Here is a 17402-nt window from a genome sequence, read left to right on the forward strand (position 1 = left end):
CCTATGTCAGTGTTGAAGCCCTTCTCTCGTCCCTGTGACATGCAGCCGCATGCTGATGGCACAGGGGCTTGACCCAAAGCCAACAGAGACCTAGCTTAGAAAGTTGAGCTTTCCTGCCTCCCCCTGCGTCACCAATTAGGGTGTCACCATGCCAAAGAGCACTTGAAACTGATTTGCAACTGACCGTTCTATGTTCCCGTTGTCTGTCTGCAGAGTAACACTAAAGTCCAACATGCCAGCCCCGGTCAGTAGGCTTGTCGTTTGTGCTGCCCTCCCTGCTGACAGATAGAGACAGTGCGTACGTCATAAGGGGGCTAAGAGAGCAAAATAATCCGCTCCTGATGCCCTCGGCACGCAGACCTAGCCCAGAGTTAAGTACTCAACAAACATAAGGCACCCTGGGACATTTATGCCATCAGGATAGCTCCGTCACATCGGAAACTAGCAACAGCAGAGAGGGAGGGAGCGGCTCTTCTGACTGAGATGCAGTCCAGGTCCCTTCTCTGCCACAGTTGCTAGGCAATGAGACTTGATTCATCACCACAGGTCAGCCACACACAGAGAGAACTCTAAGCTTCCACAGCTCCGAAGGCTGTCCCAGTTTTGTTTTGTTTTGATGCTGAAAAGCTTTAGAAAAGGAAAGCAATAATGTTTAAGATGTATAAAAGATACTAGGGAAGTCGCTAGAGCAACTGACCTCACTAAGAAAGGAGAAGGAGAAGGAAGTCTTTATGTGAACAGATCGGCCCCTCGCCACAGCCCTGGGCTGCAGGGAGGGGAGGGACACAGGCTTTAGTGTTAGTCCTGCAACTGTGCACCTTTGGAGGTGAGTGCCCACACCCCAGAGCTCTGGGTACTTTGTTTCGTGCCACACAGCCAGAGGCCAATGAGTGATGGCCTTCTTTCTTGTTAGAAGACAAGACAAAGCCTAAAAAGGGTGCCTCGCACGGAAGGTCCCTCCAGCAGGCTAGGCAGATCTGTCTGTCTGTCTGTCTGTCTGTCTGTCTGTCTGTCTGTCTGTCTGTCTGTCTGTCTGTCTGTCTGTCTGTCTCTCTCTCTCTCTCTCTGTCACTGTCTCTCTCTGTCGCTGTCTCTGTCTCTCTCTCTTCCAGGGCCTTTTCTGCCCCACATTCTGTATTTCTGTTACAGAAACCTAATGTACCTTCCTCTGTGGATACAAAGGAAGACAAAATAAATATTGTGTGGAAACCACTGATTGAAAGCTTTGTTAGAGAGAATTCTTAAGAAACCAGTTGAGAAGAAAAGGAAGTAAGCTCCTTGGGGGGGAGCCAAAGTGATCAAAAGAAATGATAAAAGCAGGATAAAAAGAAAATCAATATTAAAAAGAGATACAGTGGGGCTAGCTTCCGCACACACAGATGCTCACCACCGGAGGTGACTTCAAGTCGTCACCGTTCACTGTACCACGCAGGACACTTCCGCTTTCTGTGTGTGCTGCCCTGTGTCATGGTGCCATATTCTTCTACGTGCGGACAAGATGGGCTCCTGACCCGGGCGGCTGCTCACTAACATCCGTTAGATTCTGAAGTGGTTTTTGGATGTTGTTTTTAATGGCTTCTTTCTGAGAAGATGAGTTGACCCCAGAATTTGGGGCAGGCTACTTCTTACTCTGTGACTTTGGGTGTGCTGGGCCTCTGGTCCCTCTTCAGGAGAAGCAGGGAAGAAATGCCAGCTCCTCCACCGGCTGCCCTGACTGGATAGAGGGCTTAGGTGTGCTCAGTGATGCTCAGTGACAGGTCACTTACTCTCACATGTAGAGGACTAGCTGCACATTTGCCGTGGGCGCTTGTCTAAAGTCCACCCACGGAGCCTGTCCTTGGGTAGCTAGAGTCAGGCCAGCCCCAGAGGTCATAGATTTTAAGCACAAGCACTCAGTGTTTCCATCCTAAGGCACCGTCCTCCCTCTTCTTATGGAGTTAGTGCTCTGGTCCACACAGCCAGCCTAGCTTCAGTGCCCTTCCCCCAATAGAACAGAGACGTAGTCGCACGTGTTCTCTTAGCCCCACTGAAGTGTTTGTTCTGGGGACCTAGGGGTGAGCTCCAGGTCAGTCTGGGACCTCCTGGACTCGCTGGAAATGGGCTGTGATCTGAACAAGAGCAAATACCAAAGCAGACTCAGGTTGACTAAAAGAAAATGCCACCTAGTGCTCTGGGGATGGGGGCAGGGCGCAGGCTGGTGGGGAAATGAGGCCTTGGCATTCGACCTACACCTTGGGTGTCTGTGAGAATACCCCCACAGCTCACAGCCTGCAGGCACAGATGACCTTTCTTCCTGTGGGGACGTTTCTTACTCTGCCACCCCCACCCCAGTCCGCCTGAAACTCCGTGAGTTGAGTGGAATGTCTCCCATGACATAAGTCGCTCCTGGGTTTTCTATACTTTCTACTCACCTTGTTTTGTACTTTGTTTCCAGCTCAAAAAAAATTAAAAATAAATAAATAAATAAACTCCATTTACCCCTTTTGTCTGGTCCTCTTGAGATTGTTGGAGATAACTATCTAGATTTATCAGTTTTTTTTTTCATATTCATATATTTTCTCTTCTCCCCCCCCCCTTCCCCCTTCCTTATTCCCCACCACCACTTCCTCTCCCTCCTCCCTATGGTCCCTTGCAACAACTGACCACAAATAACATCAACTCTTTGACTCTCCAACCCCAGTGGCCATATCTTCTGTTCTGTCCCATTCACGACTCAGTGTGCCTCTCCATGTGGAATGCTCAGACCTCCTAATGCCCCGTAACTCCCTCCTCTCTATATAAGTAATAGTTCTAATAATAAAGATGTCACTAGTATGTCATAAGCACTTACAATGTGTAAACTCTTAACAAACATTTGCATTTATCTGCACAGAGGCAAGTTACGTTACCCTGTGGGTTTAAAGTCACGCAAGCTCATCCCCAAAGCCTGCGCCCATCATCAGCTCCTGGGTAGGAGTGCCGCCTGGATCATAGCAGGGGACGTTCTGGACGTTCAAGCTCTGTTTGGCCACTTCCTATCCTTCCACCAGCCCTGCTAGCTCCCCACCTCCAGCCATCCTCTCCACCCGCAGCCAGCTCTGCTGATGTGGTTACATCACATCACTTGCCCCATCCACGTCCACACCTGGTCACAGGCAGTCCTCCTGAAGATGGGCCAGCGTGAAGAATCTGCTCTTTGCCAGCTGTGCATGGGGCTCTGACTCTATCAGTGCCATCCATCCCTAACCTCCGAGGAGGTTCTCTGTGCTCCACTGTCACATCCCACCCCCTCCAGGGGGCAGGACATTCTTTCTTCCAGTGAGGGATCTCCCTCCCCTCTTACCCCCTCTTTTGCTACAGGATTTACCCATACTCCTGTTCTGTCGTAGTTCAGGGCTTTGCCTGAGGGTTCCCTCCCTGTTCAGCTTACCACAGGAATAAAGGGATAAAAAAATGTCAGTCATGCAGCATGGTGTTTAAAGAACAAGAGGGAAATCACAGTGCAGACGTCCAAATCAGACGTGAGACAGTGAGGCGGCCTGTGGCACTCCGGTGCTGTTCATCTGTGGGTGTGTCACCCCAACGGGGACACCAGCCTCAGCTGACACCAAGAGAGACCTGGAAGGGATGCTGCATGGCGAGATAATGCAGACCTTTTCAGGAGAGGGCAACCAGGGCCATTTAAATATTTTCTTAACACTGTTGGCGGCTGAGATTAAGAGAGGCCTGGAACACCTTCCCTCAAGAGAGTGTGTGGAAACAGGATATAGGATCTACTTAGGAGTTTTTCTAAATAAGAATTAAGATTTTTTTTTTCCTCCATCAAAAGTTACAGATGGGGAGATGAGATTACTAAGAAGAATATAGACTCCTTTGTTAGAAGTTTTAACGGTTGGGTTGACACAGGCTTTAGGGACAAGTTTGCTTAATCTGCAGCATATTTCTGTAGGTAGGCCACTTCTGAAGCTTTTTTTTTTTTGGTGACCTCACTCTTGGTCAGAGTTCAGAGCACAGAATAGGTAGACTCTACAGGAGTTATGCCATCTATGGGAATTGAGGAAGAGTCTCTTAAGACAGAAGGGATTATTTTATTATTATTTTTACTTCTGCTACCTCTATCATCATTGTCGTCGTCGTCATCATCAATGGTTCCTGAGTTTGGCTCATGATTTTCTAAACCCTCATAACTGGACACAGAGACTTAGATTCTCTAGCCAGAAGTCCACACAGGGCATGCGTTTTGGTGCACAGTAGCCTCGTCACCAGGGCTAACCAGCAGGACGCTAACGTGAAAATGGGCACATTTGGCGCAGGATGTGCTTGGCGTCTCATACAGGTATTTGTAAAACCCCTCCTCCTGTTTCCCCCTAGGAACAACTCGGGTTTCACACCAGCAGACACGGTGGCTATCATCTTCTGCTCTACACACAAGTCCCTCACACTGGGTAAGTGACTCACCAAGCCCAAAACCATATATTACCCTAAATAACTTTGAAGCTCAGAAACTTCTCAAGTTAAATGGAGCAGGACAGTCCATTCAGTTAGACACAGAACAACAGCCAAGTGCAGGGCGCCGTCACTCTGGAGTCCTGTTACCTGGTCAAACCGCGGCCTAAGGGCCTAAATGTAACACAGGCCTCAGCTTAATTTGCAGTCATGTTTTCAATTCTCATGAGAAGTGATTAGTGCAAAATGTTAACCTAGGTCGGTTGGGGGGTCCAGGAGGCCCGTTTCTGAAAAAGCAGTTCGCAGAACTTCCTTTGGGGGTTCTAGAGTTGCACCTGGAAAACACTGCTTTTTTTCTGGGAGCTCAAATCAAGGTGAGAATCACAAATGCAATCTCTTGTTTGGTGACTCATGTTAGTTTGAAATTCATTTGTGAACATTATATTGTTTTCTACTATTTCTACTATTAGCTATTGTGACTTGGTTGGATTAAGAGTAAAGGGGGAATGGTAGTTATTTAATGGAAAAGATTAAGAGAATAGTGCCAATGTTTACTTAGGCTTATCTAACTCAATGCATTACCACCAGTAACCCCTGAGACATCCAGAATCTGTCTTTAAAACGCGTTAAGTGATCAGGAACTCTATTGCAAAATGCATCGCTTGTGAACTCCGTGGGCTTGTTGGGGTCTTACATAAAAACTCAAATTAAAAATGTCTCAGCATTTGGAATGTGACTCACTTGGGAGAACGAGGAATCATAATGTTGTTTTGAATTTGTCAACTAAAAGTGGATAGCATTTATGTTTTTATAAATCCTAAGCAAAGCTGTCTGGTGGAATTTTTGCCAGTTTGGAAAATAATTTCAAAATGAGACGCATTCTTCAAGGAGCACTCCCTACCTACCCGTGGGTTGAAGTCTCGGCAGTCAGCAACTGATGGAGCGAGCTTTGGGCTCCGCATCCCAGTCCTGGTAGTGAGCGTGCTGCATGCTTCCTAAACCTGGCTCTGTGTCTGTATAATGGGCTAATGTCTGCCTCGGTGTTACTGTAAAAGACTTAAAGGCAAACTTCGCTAGGTTCCCAGCACAGTCCTTGGTGGATCACAAGTGACCAGTGTCTGACAGAATGGGGACAGTCACTGCACGCTACAGACATTTCCAGAGACCGTTTGAGATTTCATCGCACAGCCGGCTGTGCCACCCGGCACTCAATGGCCTCCATAACGTAGTGCTGTTATTCCTGTTAGCTATAAATGTGTTAGTGTGCCCAGGGTGGCAGTCACGCGACCCTGTCATAGATCTTCCCGGAATATCTGTAGGTCAGCTGTTAACCTCAAAGAAAGCGTCCTGTCCTGCATATTGTTATAGATGCCGCATATGGCATGCAAGGCTTATAAAAACAAAGGCTGCACCCAAAGGTCAGGGGGTCAGAGGGGCTCACATGAGCCATGTTCTGGAAGCACAAGTATAGCCATGGCCGTCCTGCCTGCGCCCTTGCCTGTCTACAGTGGGCTGTTCAACCTGACCCTGTCTCGAGACTTACTATGGACTCAAGCCAAAGTGGATGACGATCTCTGTGTCTCTCTGATGCTCTTCTGAGCAAACACCACCTAGTTAGACCTACTGCAGGAAGCACACAGGGGTGATTGGAATTTCTTCCCTTCTCACCCCCAGGGTGTCTCTGTGTAGCCTTGGCTGTCCTGGAACTCACCCTTTACACCAGGCTGGCCTCGAACTCACAAAGATCCACCCACCTCTGCCTCCCAAGTGCTGGGATTACAGGCCTGTGTCACCATGCCTGGCTTGATATTTCTGTTTTTATAAGCAAATCCATTCAGATCCAAGATTCTCTTGTCTTCCTTCCTTTACTCTTTGCTCTTTTTGCTTTTTGAAAGCAGATTTGCAGAAACAGTTGCTCTGCTAAAAGGGACTGGATGAGCGTGGATTTGTGTTTGCTTGTGCAGAGTTTGCTCAAGAAGTACACACTTGGCTCTTCCGGTGACGGTAAGACGCCGTGGCAGCTAATGACGACACAGTGATTGTGACATGCCATAGTAGCTGTGACCACACACACAGTGTAAATCCTTATCTGTTTCACACCCTGATGGCTCTAAGCTCTCGGAGAACTAAAAGACCTGAACACCTGACCTGGCCTCAGGGTCCTGAGGTCTGCAGTGAGAGCTGTAGCTCCAGTTCATGCGTTCTGCCGTTTGATCCTGCTCGGCTCCCTGCTATAGTCCCCGGGGTGCACCTCATTGCTTCTCCTTATCCCAGACAAAGCACCCCTATTTCCACATAGCCCAGGGCCTCAGGGTGACTGCCAGATGGACTTGTAAACCCCACTAAGGTTGCTCTACTCATTTTCACAAGCCCCCTCTCCTAGTGTCCTGATGTCCTAAGGGTGGCAGAGCATGTGTCTTCGCAGGGACCTGAGCTGCAGCCAGTGACTGTCAGGATGGAAATCTTGGTCTGTGTTGGAGGAACATCACAATCAGTGTCGGGGGAAATTCACATTCCAGAAAATGGAAGGAAGCTTCACATAACATCACCCAGAGTGATTTTTTTTTTTTTTTTTTTTTTTTGCGGGGTGGCGGGCGGTGCCTTTACACACAAAGATGAAATACAACAGATTATAATATAGCTGCTTGGCACTTTAGAAATACATCCTTTCCTGTGTCAAATGCTGTCATAATATTTCTTCCAGTGATTTCACGGTCACACATACACACAACGCACACACATGCACACCACACACACACACACGTGCCTCAAGTAAAATACATTAAGGGGAACTTAGAAATTGCAGTTTAGTATCCTGCCTGCTTTATCTAAGAACAGCCCTTTGCCGGCTAAGTGGCGCCACGTGCCGCGTGAGGCCTGGGAAGCCGCCTCAGTACCCTGCGTGCACTCACCTTTGGTTTGTTTGATTGTTCTCGCCTCATCCTGTCAGGGTCTCTCCCACATGCCCACGTCTCCACACATGCTGAACTTGATTCATTGCTTTTATTAGCGCTTTTGCCATTGATTGATTAGTTCTTCGTATTAGTACTTTTTCTATTGATTGATTGCAGATGAAGTGACTATTTGACCTTTAATTATGAGGCTTCCTATTGGAAATGGCATTGAGGTATGGGCTCACATCATCCATCTGGAAAGCCTGACGTGATGCCGGTCCCTGGAGCTCGTTCACTGAGGAAGGAAGCCTGGAGGAAGCGCAGAGCTATCACTGGCCTTCATCTGAAACAATACTACAGGGCTTGTTTGCCATGCTCCTCAGCTCCAGTGGGGTCGGAGGCAATTTCAAGACAGCAGCCCTTGCTGTGGGTTGCCATAGAAGCCAGGGACTCTTGCCGGTTATTCTCCAGTCTGATGGTGATATTCGTGTAATAATGAGAAGATATTTTACATAGCAGAGATGGAAGAACAGCTTGAGCTAGGAACGGCTCAGTGCACAGTCGATAGATCTCATCAAGAAAGAGATTAGATCCCAGGTAGCCCCTGGAATTGGTACTTTACTTTTATTCATCTTTTTCTCTCGGGGATTCAAATCACTTTGCTTTTCTAGAGTTTCACCATATGTAGAAAACTTTTCTTGCTACACCTAGGAAGAGAGTGGTTCGGGGTGCTCAAGGTCCTTAAGTCAAGTTTGTGTTTTATTGGTTTGTAATTTAAATACCAAAATTAAAATTACTTCATCTCAGACCAAATCAGCTATCGACAGTCAACAATAATAGTCCCAATTTGTAAAAGCATTTCTGAACTGAATGCGCACCATATGTATTTCACTGTGTAGCTTTGACTGTCCTGGACTCACTTTTGTAGACCAGGCTGGCCTCCTCAAACTCACAGCAATCCTCCCGCCTCTGCCTCCCTGAGTGCTGCCACTTATTAAAGGAATGTGCTACCATGCCCAGTTTCCATTTATAATTTAAATTGTGTTTCATTATCAATGGTTTATAAATTCGCTCTATAGACACTTCCTCGTGTTGTTCCTGTGGCCACTGCTGGGCAGAGGTTAGAAGCTAAGAGCGGGAAGCTTTTAGGATTCAGGAGAGTGGGAGCCCCGGGCCTGATCCCAGGCTAGCTCCCAGCTGCAGCTGCTCAGCTGGCTCTCAGCAGGCGTTGGGACACATCATGCCGGGAGAAGCTTTATAAAGCCACTGCCCTGTGAGAAGGGTCCACATGGCCCTGAGTTCTTCCAGCTTTAAGTTTCTGGAAGTCTCTGTCTGACATTTCCCTCTCTATAAAGGGATCTTCCTCTTAGGGGTACTAAGGAAAGTTCTTGAAAGAATAGTGTCTTCACAGGCCTAGGAAGATGCTCAGCAAAGCCCTTGCCCCACAAGCTTGAGGACCTGAGTTTGAGTCTCCAGAACACACACCAAGCTGGGTACTGTGGCATGCATCTGGAACCCAGCACTCCTATGGCGAGGCAGGAGGTGGAGACAGGAGAGACCAGAGCCCCTGGGCCAGCTGTCAAGACAGATATCAAGGATTGTTCTCTTACTTCTCATGTGCTCAGTGGCATGCCACAGTGCCCCGCCCCAGCCCCCACCTCACACACCATATGCATCTCACACACACAAAAGAGGGTTTCCCCCCACCCCCTCTAATCCTCACACTGTCCAGAGAATGCTTAGGAGAAACAAATCCACAAAGGGATCTTTTTTTCAAGTTTAGTTGGAAGCTTTCAATCATGGACTTCAACTGGAACTGAAAACGTGAACAACAAACAGTCTGATCTCCTTCTTAGGAAGACGTGAAATCAAAATACAGAACTTTGAAAACTTGGTCGCTCTGGTAGTCTTTTTACCCCAGAGCCCGACTGGGATTCTGGTTGAGACACGAGGATCGTTTGGACTATCACCGAACTGAGCGTCACTGTTTCAAGTGGTTATTTAACCCTTGTTACCTGAACAACTGTGTCGATTAGCAAGCCTGGAACTACAAGCTCACTTTGCATATGCAGAATGAAAAGAGGACATAATTTAACTTAGCTCAGATCACATAATTAACAGAGGCCAGTCCTGGATGTTGTGCGTATAAGACCTTGGCATGGCTTTGAATTGTTTTATTAATTATTTATCAAGAACGTTATGAACACATTCTCTTCATAAGACATTTTCAGAATACTTAACATTTCTAATTATCCTGATACTCATCTCTTGCTTTTCTTTATTATAATTGAAAACATACTATTTTCTAGTGAGTCTTCTTTCTGTGTGTGCATACGTGTGTGTGTGTGTGTGTGTGTGTGTGTGTGTGTGTGTGTGTGTAAGGGTATGTGCACACATGTGTACGGGAACCTGCAGAAGCCAGAAGACATGGTATCCTGTGGAGTGGCCTCTGGGATCCCCGCTCTGTGGCTCATACCTGCTGAGCTCTCTCTCCAACCTCTCAAGTGGGTCTTGTTGTGGCAGCCTTCCCTGTCACGAGGCAGTGTTACCAGCATTGCATTTGCAGCAGCTATGAGGTGCCATGCCTTTTGACGGCAGGCTGTTAAGGAAAATATGGAAATCCAGAGTAAAGATAGGACATAGAATCTCTAGGAAATAGCCACAAATACATCCCGTCTGCAGGGCAGGCAGTGTGGGGGCTGTGCCATTTAACAGTATCTTGCAGAGATCACTAAAACTGGGGACCCAGGAGATTTTTATCTCCGTGCTAAAGAAAACTAAAGGCAGTCTGTCATGTACCTGTTTTTAAAAGGGGGGGGGGGTGCACACTTTCTCTAACAAAGTACATTTTTTAAGAGTTTTGTGGGCTGTTTTGTCTTTTTGCCCTAGATTTGATGTCACTGGTAGTGTAGCTAGATTTGTGGCTAAAACTTAGGAAACTCCAGGGTTCTGTGTCCCAAGTGTGAGATTCAAGACAAGGAAGCTTGTTTGAAGATTCTGTAGCCTGAGGTTCAAGTGTCGGTCACTCGAACACCGTGCAGGATACTCTCCCAGCTGACAAGCACCTGGGTGCTCATGCCTCTCCTGTTTTCTGTACCGATGACCTTCAGCCTCCAGTTAGGAACCCACTTCACCCTGGGACTCACTGAAATAGGTCTGAGGCCTGACAGCCTTGCTTTGCGCCTTGCTCAGGAGAAGACTCCATTCCCCCACCCCCACCCCATGAGCTGACTGTGTACCTTCTGTTTTGGGGTGTCCTCTCCCAGAATTCCTACTGAAATATCTAACCTAAAAAAAATGTGACCTAGAGTAATTCTTGATCGATATAAAGATTGCTTCATTTATATTATTTTACTCAGCTTTGTTTTTAATTGTTTCTGTGCCTTTCGTTGGTCTAGCCAACATGTTCTCAACAGTAGTAATAATAAAACAATAGTCAACACTAATCGGGTACTTAGCAGGGAGACCATGTACTGAGTACTTTTCACAGGAAGTAAGTAACTACTACAGTAAATACCTGAGTGTGGACTGTGTTGAAGTCATGTGTGCAGTCATGTGTGTGCTACTCAGTTGAGACTCCAGCCCCAGTTATGGCCAGTTCTCACTGGGGAGTTCAGCCCCTCCTGCATCGGAAAGGACCTACCCCAGAGGCAGAGGCAGCACCAACACACTCTGTTGTTGTCTGGCTCTCTAGCAACTAGACACCTTACTAATTAAGCATAATGAATTCAGAAAGAGGTTTGGATTGGTGCACTTACTGCCTTGCTACTTTGCATGATAATGATCATAAGTGGGGACTGCCTAAAACTTTAGAAAGGCCCTACCGCCCACATAGGAAGCCCTTGAGAATGCCAGAGCTTGATCCCCACCTAGTGTTATAGGCACTCCTGGGGAGGGTCTGTGCTCCCCTGAGACTGCCCAGATGGTCAGCAGCCTGCTGTCCGTGGCCATGGAAGAACCGTGTCAGCTCCTGCAGGCTCTGAAGACAGGCGGAAGGACAGAGCTAGGGTTCCAGGCTTACAGCCTAGGTCTCTGCTCCCAGCTTCAGCTGGGTCTTAAAGACCTGGATGGGGCACCTTGGACTTACTAATCCTGCTGTGAGGGTCAGCTAATCCTTTACCACAGCGGGATCACTTACAGTTGTCATCCGTTAGCTCAGTGGCCAGATGTGCCACCAGTTGTACAGTGGCATGTTAGATTAAATCCTAATTCCCATTGTGAGTCTGAGAAAAAGCATTTTGTTGCCCTAAGATACCCGCTCACATAAAGATGCTAAGATGGGCTGGTTATTTTCTTTTCGGTTTACACCAGTTGTTTAGACAGAAAGTAAATACAACTTCTCCTGGGAAGGCAGCTGCCTTGCCCCCTATTAACCGTGTATGCAGAAGTCTGTACAGAGACATACACTGAGAAATGTGATTTTTCAGATCCAGCTTGGCAAGGTGACATTTGTCCATTAAAAAAAGTAGTATTTTTAAATGTTCTCAGCTGCAGTTTTCAGGCTTCCTTAAGAAACACAGAAGTACCAAAGTCTATATAGCCTAATTAATGAAAGAGTCAAAGTAGAAGAAACAGCCAAGGCTTCTTTAAAATTAAAATTGAAACTATTTTGGGAAAGTTATGATCCCTCACACTTCCCTGAGGATCCATAGGCAATCATTGGTTGCTGGGAGGGGCGGAGACTTTTTCTCGGTGTGTAGCCACTGGTGAGACTGCCCTGTTCTCTAAGTAAGCCCTCTTAGAGCCGTTCCTCTGTGAGGCATCCTAATTAAACTCATTGCTTCCAATGGAAGAAAGGAGGGAGAGAGGGAGGAAGGAAGGAGGGAAGGAAGCAATCTTTATTGCTATTTGATGTCAACTCTTAATGTCAGAAGCTTTTATCTCCATAGTCACCTACAAAGAGCTAAACTGTACTTGCTGGTAATCAGGACCGTTCAGCCCATGCTTCTGAAAGGGACATTCCAGAAGAGCTAAGCTCATCATCCGACGTGTTCCCCTTTCCAACCCTTTCCGGTAAAGCCAGTGCCACGTTCCTGGAACACCAAGAGCCCACTCCCCAAGCCTTCCTACTCAACAGTGCGTTTTCTGTGAGTCGCACAGGGGTTTGCTTATCATTACTATTAATATTGAGGAGGTTTGCCTCCAGCAATACTAAAATGTGCATCACAGAACAGCACGGCTTTAACATGTTAGAAGTGAGGAATCTCACCCAGGAGATGCCGGGCTCTTGAAGTTACAGCTTTCCATCTCAACTTGCAAACAGGCGGGCGGGCGAGCAACAGCCCCCCTTTTGAGGTCGCATCTCCAATTATTTATTTGGTCGTGTCTCTTCGCTGAAGTTCCCTTAATTGAAGCAGGCACTGTGAGCCAGGGCGCGTACGTTTAGTGACAGGCGGCACTGTGCTTTACAGTAGAGAGAACCATGAACCTGCAGCTGTGAGGCAAGGGGCATACGCATCCACCCCTCACCCCTACCCCACCCCGTGCCCCCACCCCCGGATACCCAGCTACAGCCCCATCCACAGGAGCAGGCATGGAAAGTCAGGTCCTTAAACAGTGGGCACTTAGTAGGCCTTTTACAAATCACTCAGGACAGAAGTAGAGAGAAAACTAAACATGCCTGAAAAGATGGCTAGGCCAGAGAGGACTTTAAGACAAGTCACTTTGGGCAGCTGAGGACATAGCTCAGTCAGCGGCTTGCTCCTTAAACACAAAGACCTGAGTTTGCTACCTATAACCTACCTTGAAAAGCTGCATGCATTTACTCACACTTGTAACCGGGACACTGGGGTTGTTGTGGCTGAGCCAGTCCTCTTTCTTTTGCTTTATAAACACCATGACAGATGTAACTTAAAGAGAACCAAAGGGACACTCCATAATGGTGAGGAGGGCATGGCAGCCGGCAGCCAGCAGCCAGAACAAGAAGGTAAGAGCGTTTATCTCACTCATGTACACACATGCACACAACACACAGGATCCAGAGATAGCTAACTGCAAGTGTGGCTAGGCTATAAACTCTCAAAGCCTGACCACAGCAACATATCTCCCCCAGCAAGGTCTGTGTTCCATAGCCCTCCTAATTGGCTCCAGCAAAGGGACCAAGTGTTTAAATGCATGTGCCTCATCCAAACCGCAACAGTGGGTTACAAATTCCCAAGGCTTTCTGGCCAGCCAGCCCATCCTAATCAGTGAGACCCAGGCCAGTGAGAGGTCCTGTCTCAAACAATAGGGGTACAGGGGGAAAGGACCCCAGAAATGGCTCAGTGGGTAAAGGGACTAAGTTTGATCCCTGAAACCCCATAGGGGAGGAAAGAACTGATTTGTACAAGTTGTCCTCTGACACATGGTGTGTCTCACACACACACACACAAACGAGATGGATGGCACCTCAGGAACAACATTAGCCTCTACATGCACACATGCACATACCCACAAACATACACACACACATCCCAAAAAAAAAAAAAAAAAAAAAAAACTCAAACCAACTGATTTCATCCATACATCCATTCATCAAATGTTCTTTGGGTATCTACTGTGTGCCAGCCCTCTCTGGACCCCAGGAGTACAGCAATGAACAAATATAAAACGCACACCCCTGTTCAGCTTCCTTTCCAGTGAGGGCAAGCTGACAAGCCCTTTGATAGCAACAGATCAGGTGGCAGTGCTGTGGAGAGAAATAAAGCTACTGGACAGCAGGGCACAGAGAGAGGTGAGAAGGTTTCAGGCACTGACTCGTGCACCTTGGGAAGGAGAGAGTGAACACATGGGTGCCCAGGAGAAGGACTCAGAAATACCCAGGGACAGAGATGGCCAAGGACCAAGGCATGGGGCATGCTGGAGGGAGCTGCAGGCCGCTCTTCAGCAAACATAACCGAAGTGAGAATCATTTCTATAACTAAAGCAAATGAGGTTAAAACTGCTACACCAAGACCCTCCAGCAACAGCCAGACTTGGCCTCACTGGTCCTTGGGAGGACTTACCTTTTTATCCAAATGAGAGGGGCAGCCACTGGATGGACAGATGACAAAGCTGAAGTTTCAAGGTTTTTTGTTTGTTCTGTTTGGGTTTTGGTTTCTGGTTTTGGTTTTGGGGTTTTAGTTTGGTTTGGTTTGATTTTGGTTTGGTTTGGTTTGGTTTTGGTGACTCTTTTGCGTGGGTGGGAGGACGCACATGAGATCTGGGAAGGTCAGTGGGCAGCTTTGATCCTGACAATGAACACTAGCAGTGGACAAGCACAGAACCAGTGTGAAACGCTGAGTGCACTAGTCAGGGTTCTCCAGAGAGACAGAACTGACGGAGGGAATGTATGTGGGAATTTATTAGAATGCCTTACAGGCTGTAGTCCAGCTAATCCAGCAATGGCTGCCTAAAAACAGAAAGCCCAAGAGTCTAGAAGTTGCTCAGTCCATGAGGCTGATGTCTCAGCTGGTTTCCAATTTATACCAGAATCCTGGTGCCAGTGAAGGAATGGACTTGCCAGCAAGCAGGCAAAGAGCAAAAGCTTCCTTCTTCCACATCCTTAAAGAGGCTTCTAGCAGAAGGAAGGCGTGGCCCAGATTAAAGGTGGCCTTCCCACCTCAGGATCCAGATCAAAGATGTGAGTCTTCCTACTTTAAAGGTCCAGACTAGAAGGATTCACCCACTTCACACCAAGCAGAAAACCGCATGTGTGTGTCTTCTGTTCCCGGATTGTAGTTCGTGCCACGTGTAGTCAGGCTGACAACCAAGAACAGGCCTCCCATTGGGCAGTGAGACGCGTGTGCAAGAGGCAGCGTGGAGCAGCAGCCCAAGGGCCACAAGTGTGATTCTCTTAGGAAGGGCGCAGAAGAGTGGGTCTTCACAGCAGAGAGGGATCCGGGAACAGAGCTGGGGTCCAGCTTCAGGCATGAAAATCTGTGGTTCTTTCCACATCTGGTGGAGTCTGCAACCGTGGTCAGAACATCACTCCTGAGGATACTGTCTCAGTCTGTGGAACAAGATGAAGTCACTCACGGTGGACAGCTAGAGGGGAAAGAGCTGAGAACTGGGCTTACCCAGAGAGAAGAGAGGTGGGATTGCATTGATAACAAACAAGGTAGAAGTGCGCTGGACCAGCCACACGCATGCAAGCTTGCAAGCCCACGTTCTTCTCTCTCATGCAGTTAAGTTAACCACTGTCAGAAAGAAGATGCAAAAAGTCTTTGAAACTCCGGAAGATGGGCCTGGCAATCATGTGGCACCTGCTATGTTTGCGCTGTGTTGGGTTAACACACTTCGTTATCTCAGGTGATATTTATAACAACCTTGCTCGGTACTCATGATCCATTGTCCAAATTGGAGAACAGCTCACCCCAGTGCACCCTGTGAGTACATTACAAAGGTGGCACACAGCAGCCCATCACTGTGCTCCTCATCTGTCGAAGGCCTGAGTCGTCAGCCTGCCTCACGTTAGCTTCACGTGGGCGCTGACCAGGAGTAGGCAAGCCAAGAGCCACCCATGCCCAGGATCTCCCTTGTCTGGAGAGCAGGCCTTCTGTCTTCTCTCAGCCCTTAGTAGTCCACTGTGCAGCGAGGCCAGGCCCTCGCATTACACGCATTGACTGTACCTGTTCATTCGCCCTTCTCCATGAAGGCTGTGCCTCTGGTTTGTTAGCTGAGTTGACCGCACCACTTTGTGAAATTAAAATTACCTGTGCCAGATTAAATACATTCATTAAGTGTTCAAGGAGGGAACCGGGGGAGGGGGGGCAGGAGGGGGGATAAAAAATCATTCTTTCCGGAATTGACTCTGAGGGTTTTCTCAAGTTCTTCTGGCTGGAAAACTTTTAAATGGGATATTTTTTTCTCAATTTTATGTCACTGAGACTGAATAAAGGTGGAAAGTATGTTACCAAACAATTTCAAGCCAAAATAAAACACAGAAATATGACTCCAGCTTTTAGTTTTAAATTTCATTTTTAGTTGTGTGTGAGCCTTTTCTTTTAAGATTCTCATTCTCTCTCTCTTTCTCTCTCTCTCTTTCTCTCTCTCTCTCCCCGTGTGTGTGTGTGTGTGTGCGCGCGCGCGCGCGCGCGTGTATGTATGTACCTGTGTGTCAGGCGTGTACGACTGCCCATGGAGACCAGAAGAGGGCATTGGATCCCCTGGAGCTGGAGTCACAGGCTGTTGTTAGCTACCTGATGTGGCTGGATACTGAACTCCAGTCCTCTGCAAGAGCGGTGTCTTAGTCACTGCTCTAGTGCTATGAAGAGACACCGTGACCACTGCAACTTTTTTTGTTGTTGTTGTTGTTGTTGTTGTTTTCAAGACAAGGTTTCTCTGTGTAGCCCTGGCTGTCCTGGGCTCACTCACTTTGTAGACCAGCTGGCCTCAAACTCACAGGGATCTGCCTGCCTCTGCCTCCCAAGTGCTGGGATTAAAGGTGTGTGTCGCCACCGCCTGGCCAACCACCGCAGCTCTTTAAAAGAAAGCATTTAATTGAGCTGGCTTAAGGTTGCAGAGGTTTAGTCCGTTGTCATCATGGTGGGAAGCATGGCAGTGTGCAGGCAGACATGGTGCTGAAGGAGCCGAGAGTCCTACAGCCTGAGCCACAGGCAGCAGGAAAGAGAGAGAACTGGGCCTGGCATAGACTTTTGAAACCCCAGAGGCCACCCCTAGTGACACACTTCCTCCAACAAGGCCACGCCTCCTAGTCCTTCTCAAATAGTGCCACTTCCTGATGATGACTAAGTATCCAAATAGATGAGCCTGTGGCCACCTTTCTTCTTCAAACCACAACAAGCAGCGAGTCCTCTTAACCGCCGACTCCTTCCCCGGCCCTGAAGAGTCAGGCTATTGAAGAGAGATGGATCTAAGGACAAATGGCTGGTTTTAACTCTCCCCACGAAGACCGCTTTGTTCTGGTATGTGAGAAGCTTCCTCGCTTGGAGACTTTTGTTCGTCATAAACAGTACCACAGAGAAGAGAACTCTAGCTGGAAGATGACTTTAAGCCATGCCAACAAAACAAACGAGTAGCTAAGCTGGTGAGTGAGGGACTAGGCTGGTGAGTGAAGGGCTAGGCTGGTGAGTGAGGGGCTAGGCCACAGCTTCCTCACATCTG

The 17402-nt window shown here is 47.8% G+C and overlaps 1 protein-coding gene across 2 annotated transcripts in view; it reads left to right on the top strand.

Annotated features, from left to right (window-relative positions):
* Nucleotides 1-17402, top strand: part of Slc10a7 (solute carrier family 10 member 7) — a 230874-nt gene that overhangs the window by 199665 nt on the left and 13807 nt on the right. For both annotated transcript variants that reach the window (XM_051169287.1, XM_051169286.1), the window contains one exon: nucleotides 4351-4424. In XM_051169287.1, the coding sequence (XP_051025244.1) occupies nucleotides 4351-4424 (74 nt within the window). The remainder of the gene's footprint in view (nucleotides 1-4350; nucleotides 4425-17402) is intronic.

Source organism: Acomys russatus, chromosome 26, assembly GCF_903995435.1.
Source record: "Acomys russatus chromosome 26, mAcoRus1.1, whole genome shotgun sequence".
NCBI classification, from domain to species: Eukaryota; Metazoa; Chordata; class Mammalia; order Rodentia; family Muridae; genus Acomys; species Acomys russatus.